Source organism: Nelusetta ayraudi, unplaced genomic scaffold (genome assembly GCF_046127955.1).
Source record: "Nelusetta ayraudi isolate G7.1 ecotype Tasmania unplaced genomic scaffold, CSIRO-AGI_Nayr_v1 ptg000200l, whole genome shotgun sequence".
In the NCBI taxonomy this organism is placed as follows: domain Eukaryota; kingdom Metazoa; phylum Chordata; class Actinopteri; order Tetraodontiformes; family Monacanthidae; genus Nelusetta; species Nelusetta ayraudi.
In genome coordinates, this window is record NW_027466249.1 from 157,501 (window position 1) to 178,378 (window position 20,878).

The 20,878-nt window shown below is 54.8% G+C and overlaps 2 protein-coding genes across 4 annotated transcripts in view; both read left to right on the forward strand.

Annotated features, from left to right (window-relative positions):
• LOC142881528 (titin-like) overlaps positions 1 to 7,846 on the forward strand; it is a 9,135-nt gene extending 1,289 nt beyond the window's left edge. The window contains exons 2-12 of the mRNA XM_076015855.1: positions 1,352 to 1,452; positions 2,101 to 2,304; positions 3,099 to 3,386; positions 3,525 to 3,607; positions 3,883 to 4,079; positions 4,171 to 4,246; positions 4,358 to 4,573; positions 5,040 to 5,138; positions 5,883 to 6,269; positions 6,887 to 7,432; positions 7,784 to 7,846. Of these exons, the coding sequence (XP_075871970.1) occupies positions 1,362 to 1,452; positions 2,101 to 2,304; positions 3,099 to 3,386; positions 3,525 to 3,607; positions 3,883 to 4,079; positions 4,171 to 4,246; positions 4,358 to 4,573; positions 5,040 to 5,138; positions 5,883 to 6,269; positions 6,887 to 7,432; positions 7,784 to 7,846 (2,250 nt within the window). The 5' untranslated portion in view covers positions 1,352 to 1,361. The remainder of the gene's footprint in view (positions 1 to 1,351; positions 1,453 to 2,100; positions 2,305 to 3,098; positions 3,387 to 3,524; positions 3,608 to 3,882; positions 4,080 to 4,170; positions 4,247 to 4,357; positions 4,574 to 5,039; positions 5,139 to 5,882; positions 6,270 to 6,886; positions 7,433 to 7,783) is intronic.
• The window catches only part of ttn.2 (titin, tandem duplicate 2), a 157,592-nt gene continuing 144,559 nt past the window's right edge, over positions 7,846 to 20,878 (forward strand). Inside the window, exons 1-29 of one of the 3 annotated variants that reach the window (XM_076015834.1) lie at positions 7,846 to 8,104; positions 8,825 to 8,894; positions 8,987 to 9,184; positions 9,829 to 9,971; positions 10,061 to 10,224; positions 10,309 to 10,542; positions 10,706 to 10,950; positions 11,041 to 11,273; positions 11,378 to 11,542; positions 11,890 to 12,058; positions 12,156 to 13,852; positions 13,942 to 14,223; positions 14,312 to 14,578; positions 14,666 to 14,938; positions 15,026 to 15,289; positions 15,418 to 15,678; positions 15,772 to 16,032; positions 16,122 to 16,385; positions 16,473 to 16,733; positions 17,157 to 17,417; positions 17,670 to 17,930; positions 18,009 to 18,153; positions 18,240 to 18,408; positions 18,545 to 18,776; positions 18,866 to 19,150; positions 19,236 to 19,361; positions 19,459 to 19,647; positions 19,868 to 20,254; positions 20,721 to 20,771. In XM_076015834.1, coding sequence (XP_075871949.1) covers positions 7,921 to 8,104; positions 8,825 to 8,894; positions 8,987 to 9,184; positions 9,829 to 9,971; positions 10,061 to 10,224; positions 10,309 to 10,542; positions 10,706 to 10,950; positions 11,041 to 11,273; positions 11,378 to 11,542; positions 11,890 to 12,058; positions 12,156 to 13,852; positions 13,942 to 14,223; positions 14,312 to 14,578; positions 14,666 to 14,938; positions 15,026 to 15,289; positions 15,418 to 15,678; positions 15,772 to 16,032; positions 16,122 to 16,385; positions 16,473 to 16,733; positions 17,157 to 17,417; positions 17,670 to 17,930; positions 18,009 to 18,153; positions 18,240 to 18,408; positions 18,545 to 18,776; positions 18,866 to 19,150; positions 19,236 to 19,361; positions 19,459 to 19,647; positions 19,868 to 20,254; positions 20,721 to 20,771 — 7,741 coding nt within the window. In that variant the 5' untranslated portion in view covers positions 7,846 to 7,920. Of the gene's footprint in view, positions 8,105 to 8,824; positions 8,895 to 8,986; positions 9,185 to 9,828; positions 9,972 to 10,060; positions 10,543 to 10,705; positions 10,951 to 11,040; positions 11,274 to 11,377; positions 11,543 to 11,889; positions 12,059 to 12,155; positions 13,853 to 13,941; positions 14,224 to 14,311; positions 14,579 to 14,665; positions 14,939 to 15,025; positions 15,290 to 15,417; positions 15,679 to 15,771; positions 16,033 to 16,121; positions 16,386 to 16,472; positions 16,734 to 17,156; positions 17,418 to 17,669; positions 17,931 to 18,008; positions 18,154 to 18,239; positions 18,409 to 18,544; positions 18,777 to 18,865; positions 19,151 to 19,235; positions 19,362 to 19,458; positions 19,648 to 19,867; positions 20,255 to 20,720; positions 20,772 to 20,878 lie in introns of all 3 variants that reach the window. The other 2 variants (XM_076015836.1, XM_076015835.1) reach the window with 2 other exon arrangements.

The following is a 20,878-nucleotide window of genomic DNA, read 5'->3' on the forward strand; positions in this document are numbered from 1 at the left end:
AGCAGGACCAGCAGGACTAGCAGGACCAGCAGGACTAGCAGGGACCAGCAGGACCAGAAGGGACCAGCAGGACTAGCAGGGACCAGCAGGGACCAGCAGGACTAGCAGGGACCAGCAGGACCAGAAGGGACCAGCAGGACTAGCAGGGACCAGCAGGGAGAAATGAAGATGGAGAAGAAGAAAAGAGGCGGGTCAGCCATAGCCAATCAGAATGTGGTCTTTGGTCCAATCAGATTGAATCCCCTAGAGTCCCTCAGGATCCTCCAGGGTTCTCCAGACCCAGTCAGATCCAGTCTTAGGGAGCTGCTGATGTCACCACTGTGACTTCCTGTTGGATCAGCTTCTATTTACAGCCACAATTCTCCCCGTGCAGTTTTTGAAGTGACCACCATGCAGTTCAGGTTGGACTCAGCGGTCCTGAAGTCAGATCCTCCTCGGTGGCCCAGTCAGTCAGTCGGGTTCAAACGGGTTGCTGGTTCTCAGAGAGCAGTGGTCGTCCACCCTGGTCACATGACAGCTGGTCAGGTGCTGCTGGTTTTCTGTGGGACTTTGGTTTGATGGTTTGAATCAGGGTCAGCAGGGGCAGAAACTCAGACTAGTGCCCGAACCCTAACCCTAACCCTTTGAAGAGCATCTGGAGGTATAAGGTTGTGGACGGAGAGTCTTCTTCTTCTTCTGGGTCCTAAACCTAACCATCATTTCTCTTCTTCTCCATCATTGATTCATCTGCTGATTATGTGGGAAAGAAATTCACCTGCTGTAAGTCATTTTGATTCAGCGAATGAAATCCCCAGCTTAGGGTCTGCTGCTGTGATGATGCTCACTCATTCTCACTCTCTCACTCTCTCTCTCTCACTCACTCATTCTCTCTCTCTGACCTCCAATTCCTCCAGATTTTCTCATCCCTCTTTGACCTTTGACCTGGTTGTCCTGAAACTCTGCCGCTGGTTGATGCTCAGTTCATTGTACATCAGTTGTTGTTGTTGTTGTTGTTGTGTTTAGTCGTCAGCGACAGTTTCCTGTGAGCCTCCGGGGGGCGCTGTTGTTGCTGAGAGTTGGAAGATGAAGATGTGGTTGATGTTCTTTCTCCTGTGATGGAAAGCAGGAGGAAGGAAGAGTGTTTGCTTGTGTGGTCTGCCAGCGCTCCCTCATGTCTGAACTGGATGAGCATCATGTGACTGCTCAGGTGATCGACTCTGACCCAATAGGAGCGGCAGGTGGATCTGCAGTCACTGCCGCTGCTTCAGCGTTCCCACTGTTCCAGACTTCAGGCAGTGGTTCCAGGTTCCTGCGTTCTCAATCTCACTTCCTGCGTCTTGTCGCTCTTCTTCTTCTCTTTGTCCTGCAGCAGAGGAACCGAGATGTCAACACAAGCACCAACGTTCACGCAGCCGCTGCAGAGCGTCGTGGCACTGGAGGGTAGTGCCGCGACGTTCCAGGCTCAAGTTAGTGGTGAGTGGCCTGGAGTCTGACCCCGGGTTTGACCTCTGACCCCGGGTTTGTCCAGTCTGAGGAGGGGCGGGGGGGGGGGGGGGGGGTAATCAGTAGCCATGCTAGAATGAGTGAGCACAGGGAGCGAATCACACCCAGAAGAATGTTCTCCTGTAAAATCTGTTTGATTTTTTCATTGTAAAAATTGTCTTTAAATATTGGGTTAAGGTTAACTTGAGTTTAGTTTATTATAGTTGGGTTTATTATAGTTGGGTTTATTAGATTTTAGTTTGGCATAGTTTAGGTCAATTTAGTTTAGTTTGATGTTACATTAGTTAAAATTAGATTGTTGTTTTTTTCGGATGAGTTTTGCTTTGTTTGTTTTTTGGTGCAGATTAGTTTGGTTTAATTTACTTTGCTGAATTTTTTTGTTCCGTTCAGTTTGGATCAGATTGGATTGGTTTGATTTTGTTCATTTTATGTTGGTGTAGTTCAGTCTAGTTTGCTTAGTTTAGTTGAGCTCAGTTTACTTCAGTGAGCTCAGTAGAACCCCCCCCACCCCCTCGCTGTGCCTCACTGTGGTGCTGTTGTTCAGCGAGAACGGACCGGACCGGACCGGACTCGCACCTGGGACCAGGCTGAGTTGACTCTCTCCCCACCACCACGCAGGTTCTCCGGTTCCTGAGGTGAGCTGGTTCCGTGATGGCCAGGTTCTGTCCGCTGCCGCTCTGCCCGGCGCCCAGATCTCGTTCAGCGACGGCCGCGCTGTTCTGAAGATCCCCGCCGTGAGCTCCGCCCACAGTGGCCGCTTCTCCGTCAGGGCAACCAACGGCGCCGGTCAGGCCACCAGCACCGCAGAGCTCCTGGTGACAGGTGAGAGTGGGCGGGGCCGAGGTCCAGGCCGCCAACAGCTGCGCTAAATTTATCCTCCCTGAGCCCAGGGGGCGTGGCCTGTCACCGAGACGATGATAAAACCGATATAGACGCAGCTGCTTCAGCATAACTTCCCTTAAGAAGCCGACGGAGTTTATTTAATGATGCAGCAGACATCCTGCACTACCGCCAGCCACCAGGAGGGGTCTCTGTTCTGGGGTCTGCAGAAATCACAACCAGCTGACTCACAATCCTGCAGCATCCTCAACAGCTGATTGGACGAGAGACTCAAGAGTTTCTGCATCCACCAAACAGAGAGACCCCAGGGGGTCCGACTGTTGGACTGGTGGGCCACAGCGGGTTGAAACCCTGACCCTGACCCTGACCCTGACCCATCTATCCTGGGATATCATGGAGAAAACATGTTGCTTTAAGGTCAATGGAAAACGAAGAAAAGCAAAGTTCATTTATTCATGTATTTGAAGCCCCACCAGGGTGTTTAGCTCTTAGAACCACCTAGAATCTCCCAGAACCATGCAGAACCATGCAGAACCACCAGGGTGTTTAGCTCTTTATTGAAATGCCAATGGAAACATTGGAAACATGTTCCAGCTATGTTCTGACTGACTGAGGATCATCTTTTCAAGTTCAAGGGGCAGATTGAAGAGCTTAACGGGCCACATATGGCCCCCCAGCCATAGTTTGCCCATGCCTGTTTTAGACTCTTGACCTGATGAACCACCACTCAGCCCGGTTCCTTGCTTGACAGCAGCTTGTTGTTGATTCCCCCCCAGCTGAGACAGCGCCCCCTAGCTTCCTGCAGAGACTGCAGAGCGCCACCGTCAGGCAGGGCAGCCAGGTGAGGCTGGACGTGCGGGTGACGGGCATCCCCGCCCCCGCCGTCAAGTTCTACCGCGAGGGTGCCGAGATCCAGAGCTCGGCCGACTTCCGCATCCTGCGGGAGGGCGACCTGCACGGCTTGCTGATCGCCGAGGCCTTCCCAGAGGATTCTGGGACGTATTCTGTCACCGCCAGCAACAGCAGCGGCCGCGCCACCTCCACCGCTGAGCTGCTGGTCCAGGGTGAGCTGCTGGTCCACACGAGGCCCCTCAGGTGGCTGAGAAACACATTGTCCCCGTCTGCCCTTGACACCAGAATCTGTGTGTGTGTGTGTGTGTGTGTGTGTGTGTGTGTGTGTGTGTGTGTGTGTGCGGCTGCAGGTGAGGAGGCCGTTCCAGCGAAGAAAACCAAGACTATTGTGTCCACATCTGAGATGACGAGCTCTCACACCAGAGTGCAGAGGGTGAGTCCGGCCTTTGGACAGCAGCAGGGGCAGCTAGGAGGGGTTAGTAGGGTTAGGGTTAGTAGGGTTAGTAGGGTTAGGGTTAGGGTTAGTTAGTGGTCGCCCCCTGCTGGCTGCCTTGGCTCTGTACATTGAGCTTTAATCTGTATAGAAAGCATAAATCAAGCTAATTATTCACACTGGCCCTTTAACGGACATCTCAGTCTGATGAATGGTATTCACAAAGAGGGCGGGGCCTAGTCATTGACAGGTTTCTACCCCCCGCCCCCCTGCAGACAGTGGAGGCCAGCCTCCACGGCGCCGCCCTGCTGGTGGAGGGCAGAGCGGTGCTGGCTCACAAGACACCGCCACGAGTCCCGCCCAAGCCCACCTCCAGGTCCCCGCCCTCCTTCCTGTCCAGGGCCACCGGGGGGCGGCAGCAGTCGCCCTCGCCCGTCCGCCACGTCAAGGGGCCCACGCCCGCACCTGTCAGGTACCTGAGCCCCAGCGCCCCCTGGAGGTCCCACACTGCTAACCCTAACCCTGGGTGCTAACCTCCCCTCCCCCCTCCCCCCTCCCTGCAGACCCGGCTCTCCTGCCTCCCGGCTCTCTGTGTCCCCCATCAGACCTGTCAAGTCTCCCCTCCTGACCCACAAACAGGTGAGGCTGAGCGAGCTGAGCACAGAGAGGCTGCTCCACTTCCTGGTGGCCCCTGATTGGTTCCAGTCTTGCAGCTGAACACGACTCTAACCGCAGGATTTTGTCCTTCAGGTTTCGGCCGCCGCAGAGATCCTGCCGCCCTGGAAGCAGGGGGGGGAGTGGGGGGCCGAGGCCAGCTACACCACCGTGACTGCCGTTAGCGCCGTTAGCGCCGTTAGCGCCGTTAGCATGAGCGCCGTCAGCATGAGCGCCGTCGGCGCAGTGGGCGGTGCCACCCAGCTGCATGTGGAGAAGCACTGGGAGCAGCAGCTCAGCGCTCACAGAGAGGTGAGGAGGTCATGTGACTCAGCGACCACCAGGTGGCGACTCGCCATGGCACAGAAACACTTTGTTTTACACACGGCTGCTGATTGGCTGAGGGAAAAGACTGGAAGAACATGCAGCCAGAAGGAAGATCCCATTGTAAACTGGTGTCAGTGAACGCAGCGTGGCGCTCCCGCTGGTGTTGCATTCACTGACCTCCTGCTGTGTCCAGAGCGATGTGTTCAGGGACCCACACACCCAGCCGGCAGCTGTGGGCCGACCACACACGCACACACGCACACACACACACACACACACTGTGTCTGTCTGCATGCTGCGGCCGTGCTGTGTCTGTGTGTCTGTGTGTGTGTGTGTGTGTCTGTGTGTCTGTGTGTGTGTGTGTGTGTGTGTGTGTCTGTGTGTGTGTCTGTGTGTCTGTGTGTGTGTGTGTCTGTGTGTTGACGCCCTCCTGCTGTGTGTGACTGGTCAGGACCAGCAGCATGTTGTGGACGGTGATAAGATGTCGGCGGTGGCGACGGTGGTGGCCGCCGTGGAACAGGCCCGCAGCCGGGGGCCGTCCCTGCAGCAGGTAGCCCCTCCCCTAGGATGGCATCACTTCCTGTCACCCTCACCTCTCATCTTCCCCTCCATCGCCTCTTCTTTCTCTTCTTCTTTCACCGTTGTTTTGGTGACTTTCGCCTCTCACTGCTGCCCCCTGGAGGCCGACTGAAGCTTCTTCCTCTCCCGGGACACGCCCCCTGTTGACCCCTGTTGACCCCTGTTGACCCTTCATGGAGCTGCTGCTGCTGCTTGTCATAATTAACCAGTGTGACTGTAACAGACACAACCACACGAGTCATGTTTTCAATCCACTTCCTGAACTCACAGCTCCTCAGTTTGTTCTGTTGGGTCCCATTAGCTTTAGCGCAAGCTAGCAAATCTTCCTGGACCGAAAGGTCAACATCAATAGGAAACATCTGATGCATGGACGTAATTACGAGCTCATCACTTTCACACTGACGACAGGTCATAAGACAAAACACTTCCTGTCTCTACCTCTACTTCCTGTCTCCTCCTAAACTTCCTGTTTCCTCCTAAACTTCCTGTTTCCTCCTCAACTTCCTGTCTCCTCCTCAACTTCCTGTCCCGAGTTCTTGCTGTCACTGTTATCGCTAACCAGCCGAGCGGCTGCATGCTGCACCACCTGCGCGACACTGATGGTCCTTTAGAACCTACAGAACCTCCTTGAAAACTTCTTCTTCTTTGGTCTGGGAGACCTCCTGGTCCAGGACCTCCTGGTCCAGCGGTTCTGACTCCTGCTGTCTGTCCTCAGGCTGAGGTGGGGGACCGGGCCGGCGCCGTGGCCACGGTGATGGCCGCGGTCGACCTGGCCCGGGTCCGTTTGCCCGGCCAGGCCGAAGGAGGCGGGGCCACACAACAGGATGAGCAGGAGGAGCTCCAGGCGTGGCAGCAGGCCGGAGAAACGCTGCTGGAGGAGCAGCTCGTTCAGCGGGAGCTGCCGGGTCCGGGTCCGCTTCAGGTCTCCCAGGTGGGGCCGGGTTCCTCGGGCAGGTGTGACTCCTCCCTGGGTCCTGACCCGGCGGACTCTAACCGAGCTCTGTCGCTCGCACTCCAGACTGAGAGAACCGAGGCCTCGTCCCGCGTCCATCACTTCACCGTCTCTAAAGTCTCTGTCCCAAAACCCGAGCCCAGCCACGAGGTAAGAGGGCGGAGCCGAGTGCCTGGTCCACAGAGTCCCCCATCCATCCACCTCTTTAACACACCCATCTTAACACACATGGTGTGACTCACTCTCATCATCAGCCAGTGAGTCTCAAACACCTCAGCCAGGGTTCCAGAGTTCAAGGGTTTCCAGGGTTCTGGATGTTCCAGGGTTCTAGAGGCTCAAGGGTTTCCAGGGTTCTGGATGTTTCAGGGTTCTAGAGGTCAGGGATTCTAGGGTTCTAGAGGTCAGGGATTCTAGGGTTCTAGAGGTTCCAGCAGTTCCACCTTAGTTCCACCTTAGGCTTCTAAGGTCCTAGGAGTTCTTGAGGTTCCAGGATTGTAGAGGTTCCAGGCTTCTAGGGGTTCTCGAGGTTCCATGGTTCCAGTGGTTCCGTGGTTCCAGTGGCTCTGCAGTAGTCCAGGTTCTAACCGAGTGAGGAGCCAATTAGTGACTCAGCCAGTTACTTGTAGTCTCCTTAGCTGGCTCTACCCCCTCCCCCTCACTGACTCACCCTGACTCCACCCACTAGGTGGCTCTCTAACCCTCCCTGGCTCACTGTGGGCGGGGCTTGTTGTATGTATGGTGGGCTAACGGCTGCTGTGATTGGCCAGGTGTCCCTGGCCAGCTCGGCTGTGGCTGCCCTGCACCGAGACCTGCGCTCGCCCGGCGCCACCCGGAGGGTCACCAGGCCCGTCAAGTCTCCCAGTCCGGCCCGCCGGGCGGCGCCCCAGGGGCCCCTCCCCCCTCTGCTCAGGGACGTCCAATCCCAGAGGGTTTTGTTTGAGGCGGTGGTAGGCGGGGCCTCCTCCGCCGTGGGTGAGGAGGAGTTTGAGGACTGGGAACCTCAGGTTGGTCCAACCTCTCTTTCTTTCTCACCCCTTCATCATCACTGCGTGTGGCCCCTCCCCCAACCTCCACCCTCCGGCCAATCTTACGCCGCCCTTTTCACACTTGCCACAAAGACTCCTCCTCCTCCCCTCCAGCCTTCTTCCATCTCTTCCACCGGTTTCCTTCCTTCCTTCCTTCCTTCCCTCCATCCTCACCTCCATCCTTTCTTCTTCTTCTCCTCCTCTGACCTTGTGCTCTCTGTTCAACAGGAGGCAGCAGCGACGCCGACCACCGCTCCAGAGCCCAATGTGCCTCCAACTGTGATCACTGTGAGTACTTCCTCCTCCACTTCCTCCTCCACTTCCTTCCTAGAGAGGATGAATCACTGGGGCGGTGCCCCACAACACCCCCTGCTGTCACTGAGCAGTGACTGTGCAGTGACAATGTTCCACCGGTGTCCTGAGTGAACGTCGGTACTCAATATTTAATCCACTCAATCACACAATCGCTAAAAGTAGTGCACAAACAAACAATGATCACTAGACAGGCTATATATATACATATATATATATATATAGTGGGTGATTCTGGACACAGCCTAGACCAGGAACAGCACCACCTAGTGGTCCAGCATTGCTGCTTGTGGTGCTGAGGTCTCTGAGGTCTCTGAGGTCTCTAAGGTCTCCGAGGTCTCCGAGGTCTCTAAGGTGTCCTCCTCCTGTTCTCCTCCACTCAGGGTCTGAAGAATGTGACGGTGACGGAGGGCGAGTCGGTCACCCTGGAGTGCCAGATCGGAGGCCACCCGGCCCCCAGCGTCATGTGGTTCCGGGAGGACTTCCAGATCCAGAGCTCCATCGACTTCCAGATCAGCTACAGTGCCGAGAACGGACTGGCCCAGCTGGTGATCCGCGAGGCCTTCGCCGAGGACAGCGGCCGCTTCACCTGCACCGCCACCAGCGAGGCGGGAACCGTCAGCACCTCCTGCTACCTGCTGGTCCAAGGTGAGTCCTCCTGGGCTCCTCCACCCTGAGCACCCCAACGTTCTCCAACGTTCCCCACATGGAAGCAAGATGGTCCCGTCAGGTCCGGTGGCTCAGAGCTCTGTGGAGATTCTGTGGGTTTTTTCTTTTCAATTGGAAAATATAAAGAAGCTTTCACACTCTGCATTCTTTCAAACACTTTCAAACACTTTCACACACCGAAGCACACTTATATACTTTTTACAAAGTGGCGGTGTGAATGGTGTGATTCTTTGTATTGAAAAACAGTTGTGGTATTATTATGGATGATTGGTTCCTCTTTTTGGTTTCCGATGCCGATGCTTTGTCTGGAATATCTGCCGGTACCGACACGTCTCACCCCCCATAGAGATATATGTGTTGCACTGATTGCACTCTGACATGTGCACCCCCCCCCCTCCCCCCCCGGCTCTCTTTACGGCATGTCGTACACGGGGGCCGGAGGTGTCGTGAACGGCTGCGAGATCGGATCGTAAAGTTACTTCTGTACGTTCCGACATCCGATACTCGAATTTCATCCGATATCGGAGCGATGTAATGTTGCCTTACTTTAATTAACCTTTTTTCTTTCCTGTGAATATTGTTTTTTTTTCATTGTCGGTTCTCTCGTAAAGCATCAGCATTTCTCTGCACGTCCATGAGCAGGGTGACAAATAAAATAGTGAATCCTGACCCTGACCCTTGACCCTTGACCCTCTGCAGTCTCTGAGGAAGTGGAGAGCAGAGAGGAAGTGACGGCTGTCGCCGAGGTGGAGATGATCCAGGAGAAAAGGTGAGTGCAGCAGCAGCAGCAGCAGCAGCAGCAGGCTGTGAGTTGTGAGTCAGTGCAGGTGTCTGATGGTGGGGGGTGTGGTCTTCCTGCAGCGTGGCAGTAGAGGTGGCAGTGGCGACGGTGGAGGTGACGAGTGGCGGGGAAGAAGCCCCCCCCTCCTTCGTCAGCAGACCCAGCGCCCAGTGCCTGGTGGAGGGAGGCAGCGTGGTCTTCCAGTGCCGGGTGGCCGGGAACCCCAGGCCTCACATTGTCTGGAAGAAGAGCGGCGTGCCGCTCACCACAGGATACAGGTACGCACCTGGAAGCAGCAGCGCCACCGCTGGCGGGGGGGCGTCAGCGGTAACCCTAACCCTAAATGAAGCAGTTTGTACTGCAGCGCCCCCTGCTGGAGATGCAGCTCCATGCAGCTCATCATCACATGTTGTAAAATATTCCTGGTGATCGTCCGCTCTTCAAGACATGGACTCTCTGGAGTTGTCCAATATTGGCTAGCAGACCTCCCTCAGGTGCACCCGGGGGTCTGATTCATGCTCGACTTCTTCAGTGTACAGAAGTAAAAGATGATGAAACCAGCACACTGGAAACCTGGGGAATGAATACCAGAAGCTCTGTTGAGATGAAGCTTGGCCGTTCCTACATCGCCCCCTGCTGGTTTTTAATTGTCATTACACAGGGGCCATGCCATTATGTAGCAGTGTTCACTAAATATTCTACCCCACAATGCATTGCTAAAAGTAGTGTATATCACATGCCTGCCACGGGACCATGATGACATCATTAATGGTACCAAGAGTTGCTATATAGCGCCTATGTACTGTAGAACTCCATGTTTGGGGAGGAGGGAGTCATGAAGCAGTGGGTGATTTTGGACACAGCCCTCATTTCTTGCTTGATGGTCTCTGAAAGCACCCGACCTGCTTTCTCATCCCCTCAGGTACAGAGTGGCCTACAACAAAGAGAGCGGCGAGTGCAAGCTGGAGATCTCCATGACCTTCGCTGACGACGCCGGAGTATATTCAGTATTTGTCAAAAACCCACACGGAGAAGTCTCCGCTTCTGCCAGCCTGCTGGAGGAAGGTAGTACCTGCGGCCTTGAGACCAGGAGGAAGATCCGGAACGGGGACGACTGACTGGTTTGTCTGGGATTTCTGTCCGTGTGTCTGCAGAACAATACGAAGAATACACGAAGCAGCAGGACACGACGTACAAAACCCAAGTAGTGACAACGACCACGGCGGTAGTCCAGGAGCCGGCGGTGCTGGTGACCCAGTACGAGCTGGAGCAGCGTGAGGTGGCGGCGCCCGCTGTCACCTACATCAAAACAGAAAAAGTATGTTTCACCCTAAATAGACACAAATCTGTGAGGTCGTCGTTGGCCCGGTTCTTAGGAACAACGTCAACCTTCCCCCCGCAGGAGTTGATGGTTTCGACCTTCGAGGAGCGGATCATCCAGGAGGTGGAGCTGCGCATCATGAGGATGAGCTACACAGAGCTGGTGATGGAGGGCGGAGAGCAGGTGACCACTGAGGTGGTGCTGGAGGGCACAGCCGTGCAGCCGGCCTTCCACACGTCGCTCAAGAACTACCGGATCGTGGAGGGGATGGGAGTCACCTTCCACTGCAGGATGACCGGAACGCCGCTGCCAAAGGTACACAGAGTCTGACCGCGCCCTCCTCCCCGGCAGTGTGGAACTTGTGGCCCACGCATTTCAATGGAGTCACCTGTACCTCTACATTGCCAGTCCGGTATCCAGTTCTTGTAATACAGCAAACAACCTCCCAGGAAAAACATGAAATTATCTGCCCATCCAGATCGCCTGGTTCAAGGACGGTCAGCGCATCAGGGCCGGCGGTCGCTACCAGATGGAGGCGCTGCAGGACGGCCGTGCCAGCCTGCGCGTGGCGGCAGTGCTGCCGGAGGACGAGGGTGTGTACACCGCCCTGGCCGCCAACCTGGCAGGGAACGCCGTCAGCTCGGGGAAGCTCTACATCGAGCCATCCGGGGCGGTGACTCCCCCCCCCATGTACACCCCGCTGGCAGCGGTGCAGAGAATCAGGTACGCCCTCACGCACCTCAGAAAACACCAGGTTCTGCAGGAAGTCCGACCAAAGCTGAGCCGGCGTGGTTTTGTTTTTCCTTCTCTCAGGTCGGCGTCTCCTCGCTCCGTAAGCCGCTCGCCCGCCCGCTCGGCCAGCCGCTCGCCCGGACGCTCGCCAGCCCGAAGGCTGGATGAGACAGACGAGGCCCAACTGGAGAGACTCTACAAACCCGTCTTTGTCATGAAACCCACCTCAGTCAGATGTTCTGAGGGCCAGACCGCCAGATTCGACCTGAAGGTTGTCGGTAGACCCATGCCAGACACATACTGGTTCCACAATGGTAGGAGAAGCACCCCACCCCCCATCCCTTCCCCTGTCTCCGAGCAACGGCGCTTCCCTGTCGCGTCCCCTGCGTTAATGTCAGTATTTCATTTTTCTTCACAGGACAACAAGTAGTCAACGACTACACACACAAGATCGTGATCAAGGAGGATGGCGTCCAGTCGCTCATCATCGTCCCAGCCTTGCCCAAAGACTCTGGAGAGTGGACTGTCATTGCCCAGAACCGAGCTGGAAGGACCTCTGTGGCGGTGACCTTGACTGTAGATGGTGGGTCTGGTTCCATTATGTAGTCCTTCAATCAATAACAAGAGCAAACAACATGAAACACAAGTGAAGTCTTTTACTGGCAAACAAACCAAACTTTGAATTGCATCTTAGTTGGTTGGTTCATATGAGGCGTCGGTACCAGAAAACACAAGAGTGGGAATGAACGGTTAGAGAGTCCCATGTATTTAACTTCTCCAACCTTCTCCTTGGTGGTGAGATACCCTGGGCTCTCGAACCTTCAAGGAAGCAAAACCAGTCCAACTTAACCCTTCAACGCAGTCCAGTTACTAGAACTAAAATCCATTTTTGTTGTTAAGTTTTACCCACTCTTCTTCACTTTTCTACAGCTAGGGAAAGCTTGACACGCCCCCAGTTCACTGACAAGCTGAAGAACATCAGCGTGAAGCAGGGAACCCTGGTGGAGCTGGCAGTCAAGGCCATCGGCAACCCTCTGCCTGACATCGTCTGGCTGAAGAACAGCGACATCGTCACCCCACACAAGCACCCACACATCAAGTATGTCAACTGTTATTGAATGTTCAAGTTAGGGTTCACTTCCAGGTTTGTGAGGAATGCCCCCCCATAACCCCAAACCTTCCCGTTAATACCCCAGGATTGAAGGAACCAAAGGAGAAGCCAAGTTCCAGATCCCGTCGGCCGCCAACACAGACAGCGCCTGGTACACGGCGACGGCCATCAACAAGGCTGGCAGAGACACCACACGCTGCAGGGTCAACGTCGAGGTGGACTTTGCTGCCCCGCAAGTTGAGAGGAAGCTGATCATCACCAAAGGAACCTACAAGGCCAAGGAGATTGCGGCGCCCGAGCTGGAGCCGCTGCACCTGCGCTACGGCCAGGACCAGTGGGAGGAAGGCGACCTGTACGACAAAGAGAAGCAGCAGAAGCCCCAGTTCAAGAAGAAGCTGACCTCCATCAGGATGAAGCGCTTCGGTCCTGCTCACTTTGAGTGCCGGCTGACCCCCATCGGCGACCCCAACATGGTGGTGGAGTGGCTGCATGACGGCAAACCCCTCGCTGCCGCCAACAGGCTGCGCATGGTCAGCGAGTTCGGCTACTGCAGCCTGGACTACGAAGTGGCCTACGCCAGGGACAGCGGCGTCATCACCTGCAGAGCCACCAACAAGTTTGGAGTGGACCAGACTTCGGCCACCTTGATTGTCAAGGATGAGAAGGGGCTCATTGAGGAGACACAGCTTCCCGAAGGAAGGCGAGCTCCACAGAGGATGGACGAAATGGAACGGATGGCCCACGAGGGGGGACCTGCAGGAGTCAGCGTTGACGAAGAATTTGAGAAGACCAAACCAGAGATTGTACTTCTCCCTGAACCGGCTAGAGTTCTGGAGGGAGACATTGCCAGGTTCCGTTGCAGAGTCACTGGCTACCCTGCACCCAAGGTCAACTGGTACCTCAACGGACAACTCATTCGCAAGAGTAAGCGATACCGTCTGCAGTACGATGGTATTTACTACCTGGAGATTGTTGACGTCAAGTCCTATGACTCCGGGGAGGTCAGGGTGGTTGCAGACAACCCTCTGGGCACCACAGAACATACAGTCAAACTGGAAATCCAGCAAAGAGAGGACTTCAGGTCCGTGCTACGTCGTGCTCCAGAGGCAAGGCCTGCCGAAGTGGCTCACGAGCCCGGCAGGGTCGGCTTTGATGTGCACAAGACAGACAGGCCCAGTGAGGCAGTGCAGGACAGGGAGGTGGTCAAGCTGCGTAAAACACAGAGGGTCATTCACGAGAAGACCTCAGAGGAATCGGACGAGCTGAAGAGCAAGTTCAAGCGCAGAACAGAGGAAGGTTTCTACGAGTCCATTTCTGCCGTGGAGTTCAAGTCCCGCAAGAGGGACGAATCCTACGAAGATCTCCTAAAGAAGACGAAAGAAGATTTGCTTCACCGCATGAAGGAGAAGGAGGAAGCCGAAAGGAGGATGATGGAGGAGCAGGGCAAGGTCACCATCCCCACTGTGAAACCCGAGAGGGTCCAGCTCTCCGCCAGTATGGAAGCTCCAAAGATCCACCAGCGCATCGCCAGCAAGACGGTCACACCCATGGACGAGGTTCGCTTCCAGGTCCGGGTGGTTGGCCGACCAGAACCAGAGTGCCAGTGGTACAAGAACGGCATCCTGGTGGAAAAGACAGAGCGTATCTACTGGTACTGGCCCGAGGACCATCTTTGTGAGCTGGTCATCAGGGACGTGACCGTAGAGGACTCCTCCAGCATCATGGTGAAGGCCGTCAACATTGCCGGGGAGGCCTCCAGCCATGCCTTCCTGCTGGTACAAGGTAAACCTCTTCTGACTCTGAACTCTCCAGTCAGTAGCCGCTCTTCATGCCTACTCAAAAGTCTCACCTCCATGTCTTTCTTGCTGCAGGTAAGACCACCATCAGCTTTACCCAGCACCTGGAGGATGCGAGGGCCAATGAGAAGGACACCATGGTGACGTTTGAGTGCGAGACCAGCGAGCCCTTCATCAAAGTCAAGTGGCTGAAGAACGGCTCAGAGATCTTCTCCGGAGACAAATACAGAATGCACTCAGACAGAAAGGTCCACTTCCTGTCTGTGCTCATCATTGACATGAAGGACGATGCAGAATACAGTTGTGTGATTGTAGACGACGAGAGCCTCGGAACATCTGCCCACCTCCACGTTGAAGGTAAACCTCACAACTTCTGTTCTTCCTCCGTGTTCAGTGTTCTGGGCTGGACGCTGAGGGTCCATGGTTCTTCTGTTGGGTTGTGTAGGTGCTGCCTTGGAGCTGGTTAAGCAGATGGAGAGCATCGAGGTGCCTGAGACCTACAGCGGAGAGTTTGAGGTGGAGCTGTCTCGAGAGGACGCTGAGGGCTCCTGGTTCTTTGGAGACAAAGAGCTGGTTCCCAGCAACAAGCACATCATGTCCTCCCGCCGAGGCCGACACAGCCTCTCCATCAAAGATGTGAGGAAAGAAGACCAGGGAAAGTACACCTTTATTTGTGGAGATTTGAGAACCAGCGCGTCTCTGAAGATGAAACGTAGGTGTCCCTGACCAGCAGTGAACCAGTAGAAATGGCCTCTGCTGAGTGAAATGACGACCGTGTTTGTCTTTGTCGACCTTTCAGTGCGCCCCGTGACCCTGATGCAGCCCCTTGCGGACGTCACCGTGTGTGAGGGTGACATTGCTCAGCTGGAGGTCCGGTTCTCACAAGAGAATGTGGAGGGAACCTGGCTAAAGAACGGGCAGGCCATCTCCGCCTCAGAGCGGGTGCACATTGTAATCGACAAGCAGGTCCACAAGCTGCTGCTGGAGAATGTCAGCACCGAGGACGCTGCATCCTACTCCTTTGTGGTTCCTGCCCAGGGCATCTCCACCTCCGGCAAACTCAACGTTCAGAGTGAGCCTCAAGACTAGAGCCTGAGATCTCGTCCCTGCTAAACTCCTTGCTTCTTGACCTTCATCCTGTCCTCTCTTTTTTTTCTAGCCATTGAGATTGTGGTGCCACTGAAGGACGGCACCGCTGTCGAGGGAACAAAAGCCGTTTTGGAGGCCAAGATCTCAGCTCAGGACATCAGCTCCATCAAATGGTACCACAACGACAAGGTGCTGGCGCCTTCCGACCGAATCCAGATGATTACCAAAGGAGCCAAGCAGCGCCTGGTCTTCACCAGAAGCTTTGCCTCTGACGGAGGCCGCTACAAGCTGGTGGTTGGGAAAGTCGACACTAGCTGCAGCTTCTCTGTTCAAAGTATGTGTGTTTTTCCTCCTCTATAAATCAATCAATCAACTTTTATTTGTGAAGCGCTAAACCACCTCTCTCCATGTCTTTGTTTGTTTTGCGCTAACCACCGTTGAATGTGTCCTCCGCTCTCACAGAGGTCCAAATTGTGAAGCACATGGAGGACCAAGTGTGCTCTGAGTCCCAGAACATCACCTTCAATGTGGAAGTCTCTCACACCGGAATCGACCCAGTCTGGACCTTCAAGGACCAGCAGCTCAAACCTGGACCCAAGTACAAGATGGAGTCAAAGGGCAAGTCCCACTCACTGATGGTGGTAGACGCCATGAAGGACGAGGAGGGACCGTACAAGTTCTACGCTGGAGAACAGACATCCGGTGCAACGCTCACCGTCTCCGGTGAGTCCAGACAAAGATCAGACCTTGATCTAAGTTAGTAAATGAGATCACAGTGTCAGCTCTGAATTCCTCACCTGTGTGTGGCGCCACCAGGTGGAGCCATCACACGGCCCCTGCAGGACGTGACGGTGGCCGAGTCTCAGACGGCGCAGCTGGAGTGTCAGGTGGCCAACGCAGACGCCGAGGGCCGGTGGCTGAAGGAGGGCCAGCCGGTGGACTTCAGCGATAACGTGGTGAGTGAGGTAGAGGGCGCTGTCAGGCGCCTCACCATCGTCATCACCCGGCCGCAAGACGTCGGGGAGTACAGCTACCAGGTGGCCAACTCCAAGACCACAGCCAACCTCAAGGTGGAGGGTGAGTGGTGGTGCAGTTCATCATGGGAGTCACACCAGTCTCGTAGAAATGTTGGAAAGTCTGAAGATGGGGTTCATTTGCACCTGCAGCGGTAAAGGTCAAGAAGACTCTGAGGAACCAGACAGTGACGGAGACCCAGGAGGCGGTCTTCACCCTGGAGCTCACCCACGCCGATGTAAAGGGGTCCCAGTGGATCAGGAACGGCGTGGAGCTGGAGAACAGTGACAAGTTCCAGATCAGCAGGGAGGGCACAGTCCACACGCTGAGGGTGAAGAACTGCAGCACGCAGGACGAGACGGTCTACTCCTTTAAGCTGGGCAAACTCTCGGCCAACGCTCGGCTGAACGTGGAGAGTGAGTCCACATCGGTCCCCGTGTCAAAACGTCTTCATGGTCTTCCCAAAACCTCACATCCGGGTTCTTCTTCTTCTCCGTCTGCAGCCATCAAAATCATCAAGAAGATCAAGGACGCCACGTCGCTGTTGGACGGCACCGTGTCCTTCGAGATGAGCCTGTCGCACGACGACATCCCCGTCCGCTGGATGTTCAAGGGGGCGGAGCTCAAGCCCAGCGACAAGTGCAAGATCCTGTCCGAGCGCAAGGCGCACAAGGTGGTCCTGCAGAACGTGGACAGCGGCGATGCTGGCGAGTACAGCGCGGTGGTCGGACACCTGCAGTGCAGCGCTGCCCTCACCGTGGAAGGTGAGGAAGACCTTCACACCTTCGTCCCAACTTCCATTGATGTGGTGGTAGACAATATATGACTAGATCATTTTTATTGATTATTGATTATTGATATTGTAGTATAATTATATATATATAAATATATATACATATTTATATATATATATATATATATATATATGTATATATATATATATATATATATGTATATATATATATATAAATGTGTGTATATGTATATATTACCATTATCATAATGAAATAACAAGTAGTTTGAACTTTGGTATTTGAATTCAAACTACTATTGTTTATTAATCCATGAATTCTTTGCGCTTTATATCGAAGACATCATCGTCTTTTTTTCTCTTTTTGCTTTTCTTTACCTCGCATTTCTTTTCTCCGTTGGTTCTTTTGTGACTCCTCCCACTCTTCCCCATGCAGCCCTGAGAGTCACCAGACCCCTGCAGAGCGTGTCGGTGGCAGAGACCCAGGCAGCCACGTTTGAGTGCGAGGTGTCGCACTTCAACGTGCCGTCCACCTGGCTGAAGAACGGCGTGGAGATCGAGATGAGCGACAGGTTCCGCATGGTGGTGCAAGGGAAGCTGCACCAGCTGAAGATCTCCAACACCGGCACCGAGGACTCGGCCGAGTACACCTTCGTCTGCGGCAACGACCGGGTTTCTGCCACTCTCACCGTCAGCCGTGAGTTTTTTTTAGCTCCACCCTTCCGCTCGGACCTTGGTCGGGTCAGAATTCAGGGCTGCAACAATAAGTTTAGCAGTTTTATTTTGTTCGTGCATTCAGTGTGTTTTTCAAATGACAAATTTGTGGAGATTGCGTTTGGGGACGTCCAAGCAGCAACTTAATAATCTGAAAACATTCATCGATGATTAAAACACTGGACCGCTCTCCCACTTCCTGTTTGTCCTGACAACTAAACTCCTCCCCCTGCAGCCGTCCTCATCACCTCTATGCTGAAGGACCTCAACGCCCAGGAGCGGGACACCATCACCTTCGAGGTCACCGTCAACCAGGAGGGCATCACCTACAAGTGGCTGAAGAACGGCGTGGAGGTGAAGTCGTCCGACAGGTGTCAGGTGCGCAGCCGGCAGCTCACGCACACGCTCAGCATCCGCAACGTGCACTTTGGAGACGGTGGAGAGTACCAGTTCGCGGCCGGCTCGGCCACCTCCGCCGCCAACCTGTTTGTGGAAGGTGAGCTGCTGCTCTCTCGGTCTGGTCTGACCACTGGGTGACTCCATGCTCTCACGGTTCTTTCTGGCTCTTCCTCAGCCCGCGTGATTGAGTTCACCAAGAAAATTAAGGACATCAAAGTCACGGAGAAGAAAAAGGCCATTTTTGAGTGCGAGGTTTCTGAGCCCAACATCCAGGTGATGTGGATGAAGGATGGCCAGGAGCTGGACCAGTCCGAGGACAGGTAGCACACCCGCAGATCCTGGATCACATCTCGGACCTGAGCCAGAACCAGACTCACCAGACCCCCCACTGGGCTCCTGTTCACAGGTACATCGTATCGGCGGAGAAGTACGTTCACCGGCTGATGATCCAGACGGTCCGAGTGTCTGACAGTGGAGAGTACTCGGTGGTAGCTGGATCCAGCGTCTCCAGGGCCCACCTGACTGTGGAGGGCCGGGATATCCGCATCTCTGAACCTCCCAAGAGGGAAATCACAGTGAGTGTTGCTTCCTTCTCCTGTCTCCTGTCACCTGAAAAAAGAAAGAAGAAAAAGGAAAACCAAATCATGATTTCAGTTGTTTCAAGACTAGAAATAATAGAGAGGAACCAAAAAAACAAAACCCTTTCTGCAGGTTTTGGAGAAGCATCGGGCAACTTTTGAGTTTGAGGTCAACGAGGAAGACGTGGAAGGCCGCTGGCTGAGGAATGGCGTGGAGATCCAGTTCTCACTGGAGGACCGCTTCAACTATGTGGCCATCAGGAAGGTGCACCGCCTCACCATCTCTGAGACCTTCAGGAGTGACGCTGGCGAGTACACCTTCATCGCTGGCAAGAACAGGAGTGCTGTGCACCTGCGGGTTAACAGTGAGTCCCAGGTCGCTGCTTCTTCAGGTCTTCTCAGTTCTGCCAGGTGGTGACCTCGACCTTTAACCTTGTCCTCTGCTGTGCTTCAGTCCCAGAGCCTCCTCAGATCCTCCGCCACATGGAGCCCCAATCCGTGGAGGCAGGGAAACCGGCCCGCTTCTCAGTGCAGGTGGCCGGAGTACCTCCCCCGCAGGTGTCCTGGTACAAGAACTCCCAGGCGCTGTCTGCGGGCTTCAAGTGCAAGTTCCTGCACGAGGGCAACGAGCACTCGCTGCTCTTGATTGAGGTCTTCCCCGAGGACGCCGCCGTCTACAACTGCCAGGCCAAGAACGAGTACGGTGCCGCGACAAGCTCAGCTGCACTCAGTGTGGAAGGTAGGTGGGGTCGGGAGGTGTAGGGAGGAGGAGGGTCAGACCACCAGGACCAGGAATTGACCAGGTGTTTCTGTGGCTCCCACAGTGTCTGAAGTTGTGTCGCCAGATTCTGCCGCCACCGTGGCTCCGCCCGTGGTCATCGCACCCATCAGTAGCACCTCCACCCGCGAGGGAGAGGCGGCGCGCTTCCAGTGCCGAGTCCGCGGAGACGGTGAGGAGCAGGAGGCCGAAAGAACAAAGACCACTTCCATGTCATCCTTCTTCAACTGGAACGAACTTAACTTCTCCACTGTCACACTCCCTTCCAGACGTGAAGATCACCTGGTTCCACCAGGAGAGGGAAATCAAGCAGTCTGACTTCTTCCGCATGTCCCAATTTGACGACAGCTGCCAGCTGGAGATCTCTAGGGTCTACGCCGAGGACGAGGGCCAGTACACCTGCGTGGCCACCAATGGCGCTGGCAAAGCCTCCTGCTCTGCCAGCCTGACACTGGACGGTGAGTCTTTGTCTTCCAGAGTGAAGCTAGAGAGACGTTTCTGTCCGACCAATAGTCTGTTGGCTAAAACCCTGTAGGTCCAAACCCTGCTGGGTAGACTCCAAAGCGCATAAGCCTGAGGGGTAGGACGCTGAAGGGCAGAACCCTGCTGGTCTTACCCGGTCCTGGTACCTTCTGATCCTCCTCTTACCTGCGGTTCAGTGAAAATCCTTCTTTTCAGAACAAAAGCGGCCGGTGGAGACCAGGTCGGAGCCTCAGTGGCACGTCTCCACCTGCAGCCACCAAAAACCTGCCTTCGTCCAGCCAATCGCCAGCTGCACGGTGCGGCATGGCGAGGTGGTGCGCTTTCACGCCTGCGTGTCCGGCACACCGAGGCCAGAGGTCAGCTGGTTCCACGAGCGGCAGCCCATGCGGCCCAGCGGGAACGTGATCTTCCACTTTGACGAGGTGTCCAACACAGCCACGCTTATCATTGTGGACGCCTTCAGTGAGCACGCTGGCTGCTACACCTGCAGGGCGCTCAACGCCGCCGGCGAGGCCGCCTGCACGGCCACGCTCGCCATCACGACACAAGAAGAAGAAGAAGAAGTAGAGGAAGAAGGAGAAGGTAACTCGTGGACCATCAGACCAGTCCCTCACTTCCTCCTGACCTCCACCTCACCTTCACCTCCTCCTTCGAGGGACGAAAGCACGACAAAAACTCATTCATAAAAATAATTTTTCACTCAGTGGCGACTAAACAGCAAAGAGTTGACGAGTGACACACGTTCCTCAGTCCTGGTACCTCACCTCATCACTCCCTGCTGACGTCACTCCTCCTCACCTTCACCTCCTCCTTCCTCACAGGGAGTGCATGAAACTCACCTGGAGAACTTCCTTCTTCCTCTCTCTTTCCCAACCATTAGGAAGCTCAGACCTTCTTGTGTTCCGTGCCGTACGCGAGTTCCTTCACTTTGTCGTCTTTCTGTTTGTTTTTTTCTGTTGGTGAGCGCCAATGAGATCTCGCGAGGTGCTCCGCCCCCAAGTAAACCAGGACTTCTAACTTCCTGTTGTCCTCTCTTTTTGTGCCATAGTGACTTATGTCCGAGAGCAGATTGAAGCCAAGATTGAGCAAGAGGTCAAAGGTCAGTCAGACCACTGCAGCTCACAATTAGATCAGACACACATACACACACTCACACACAAACAAACAAACTCATGCACACTTTGAGTTTCAGCATAGCTGCTAGGT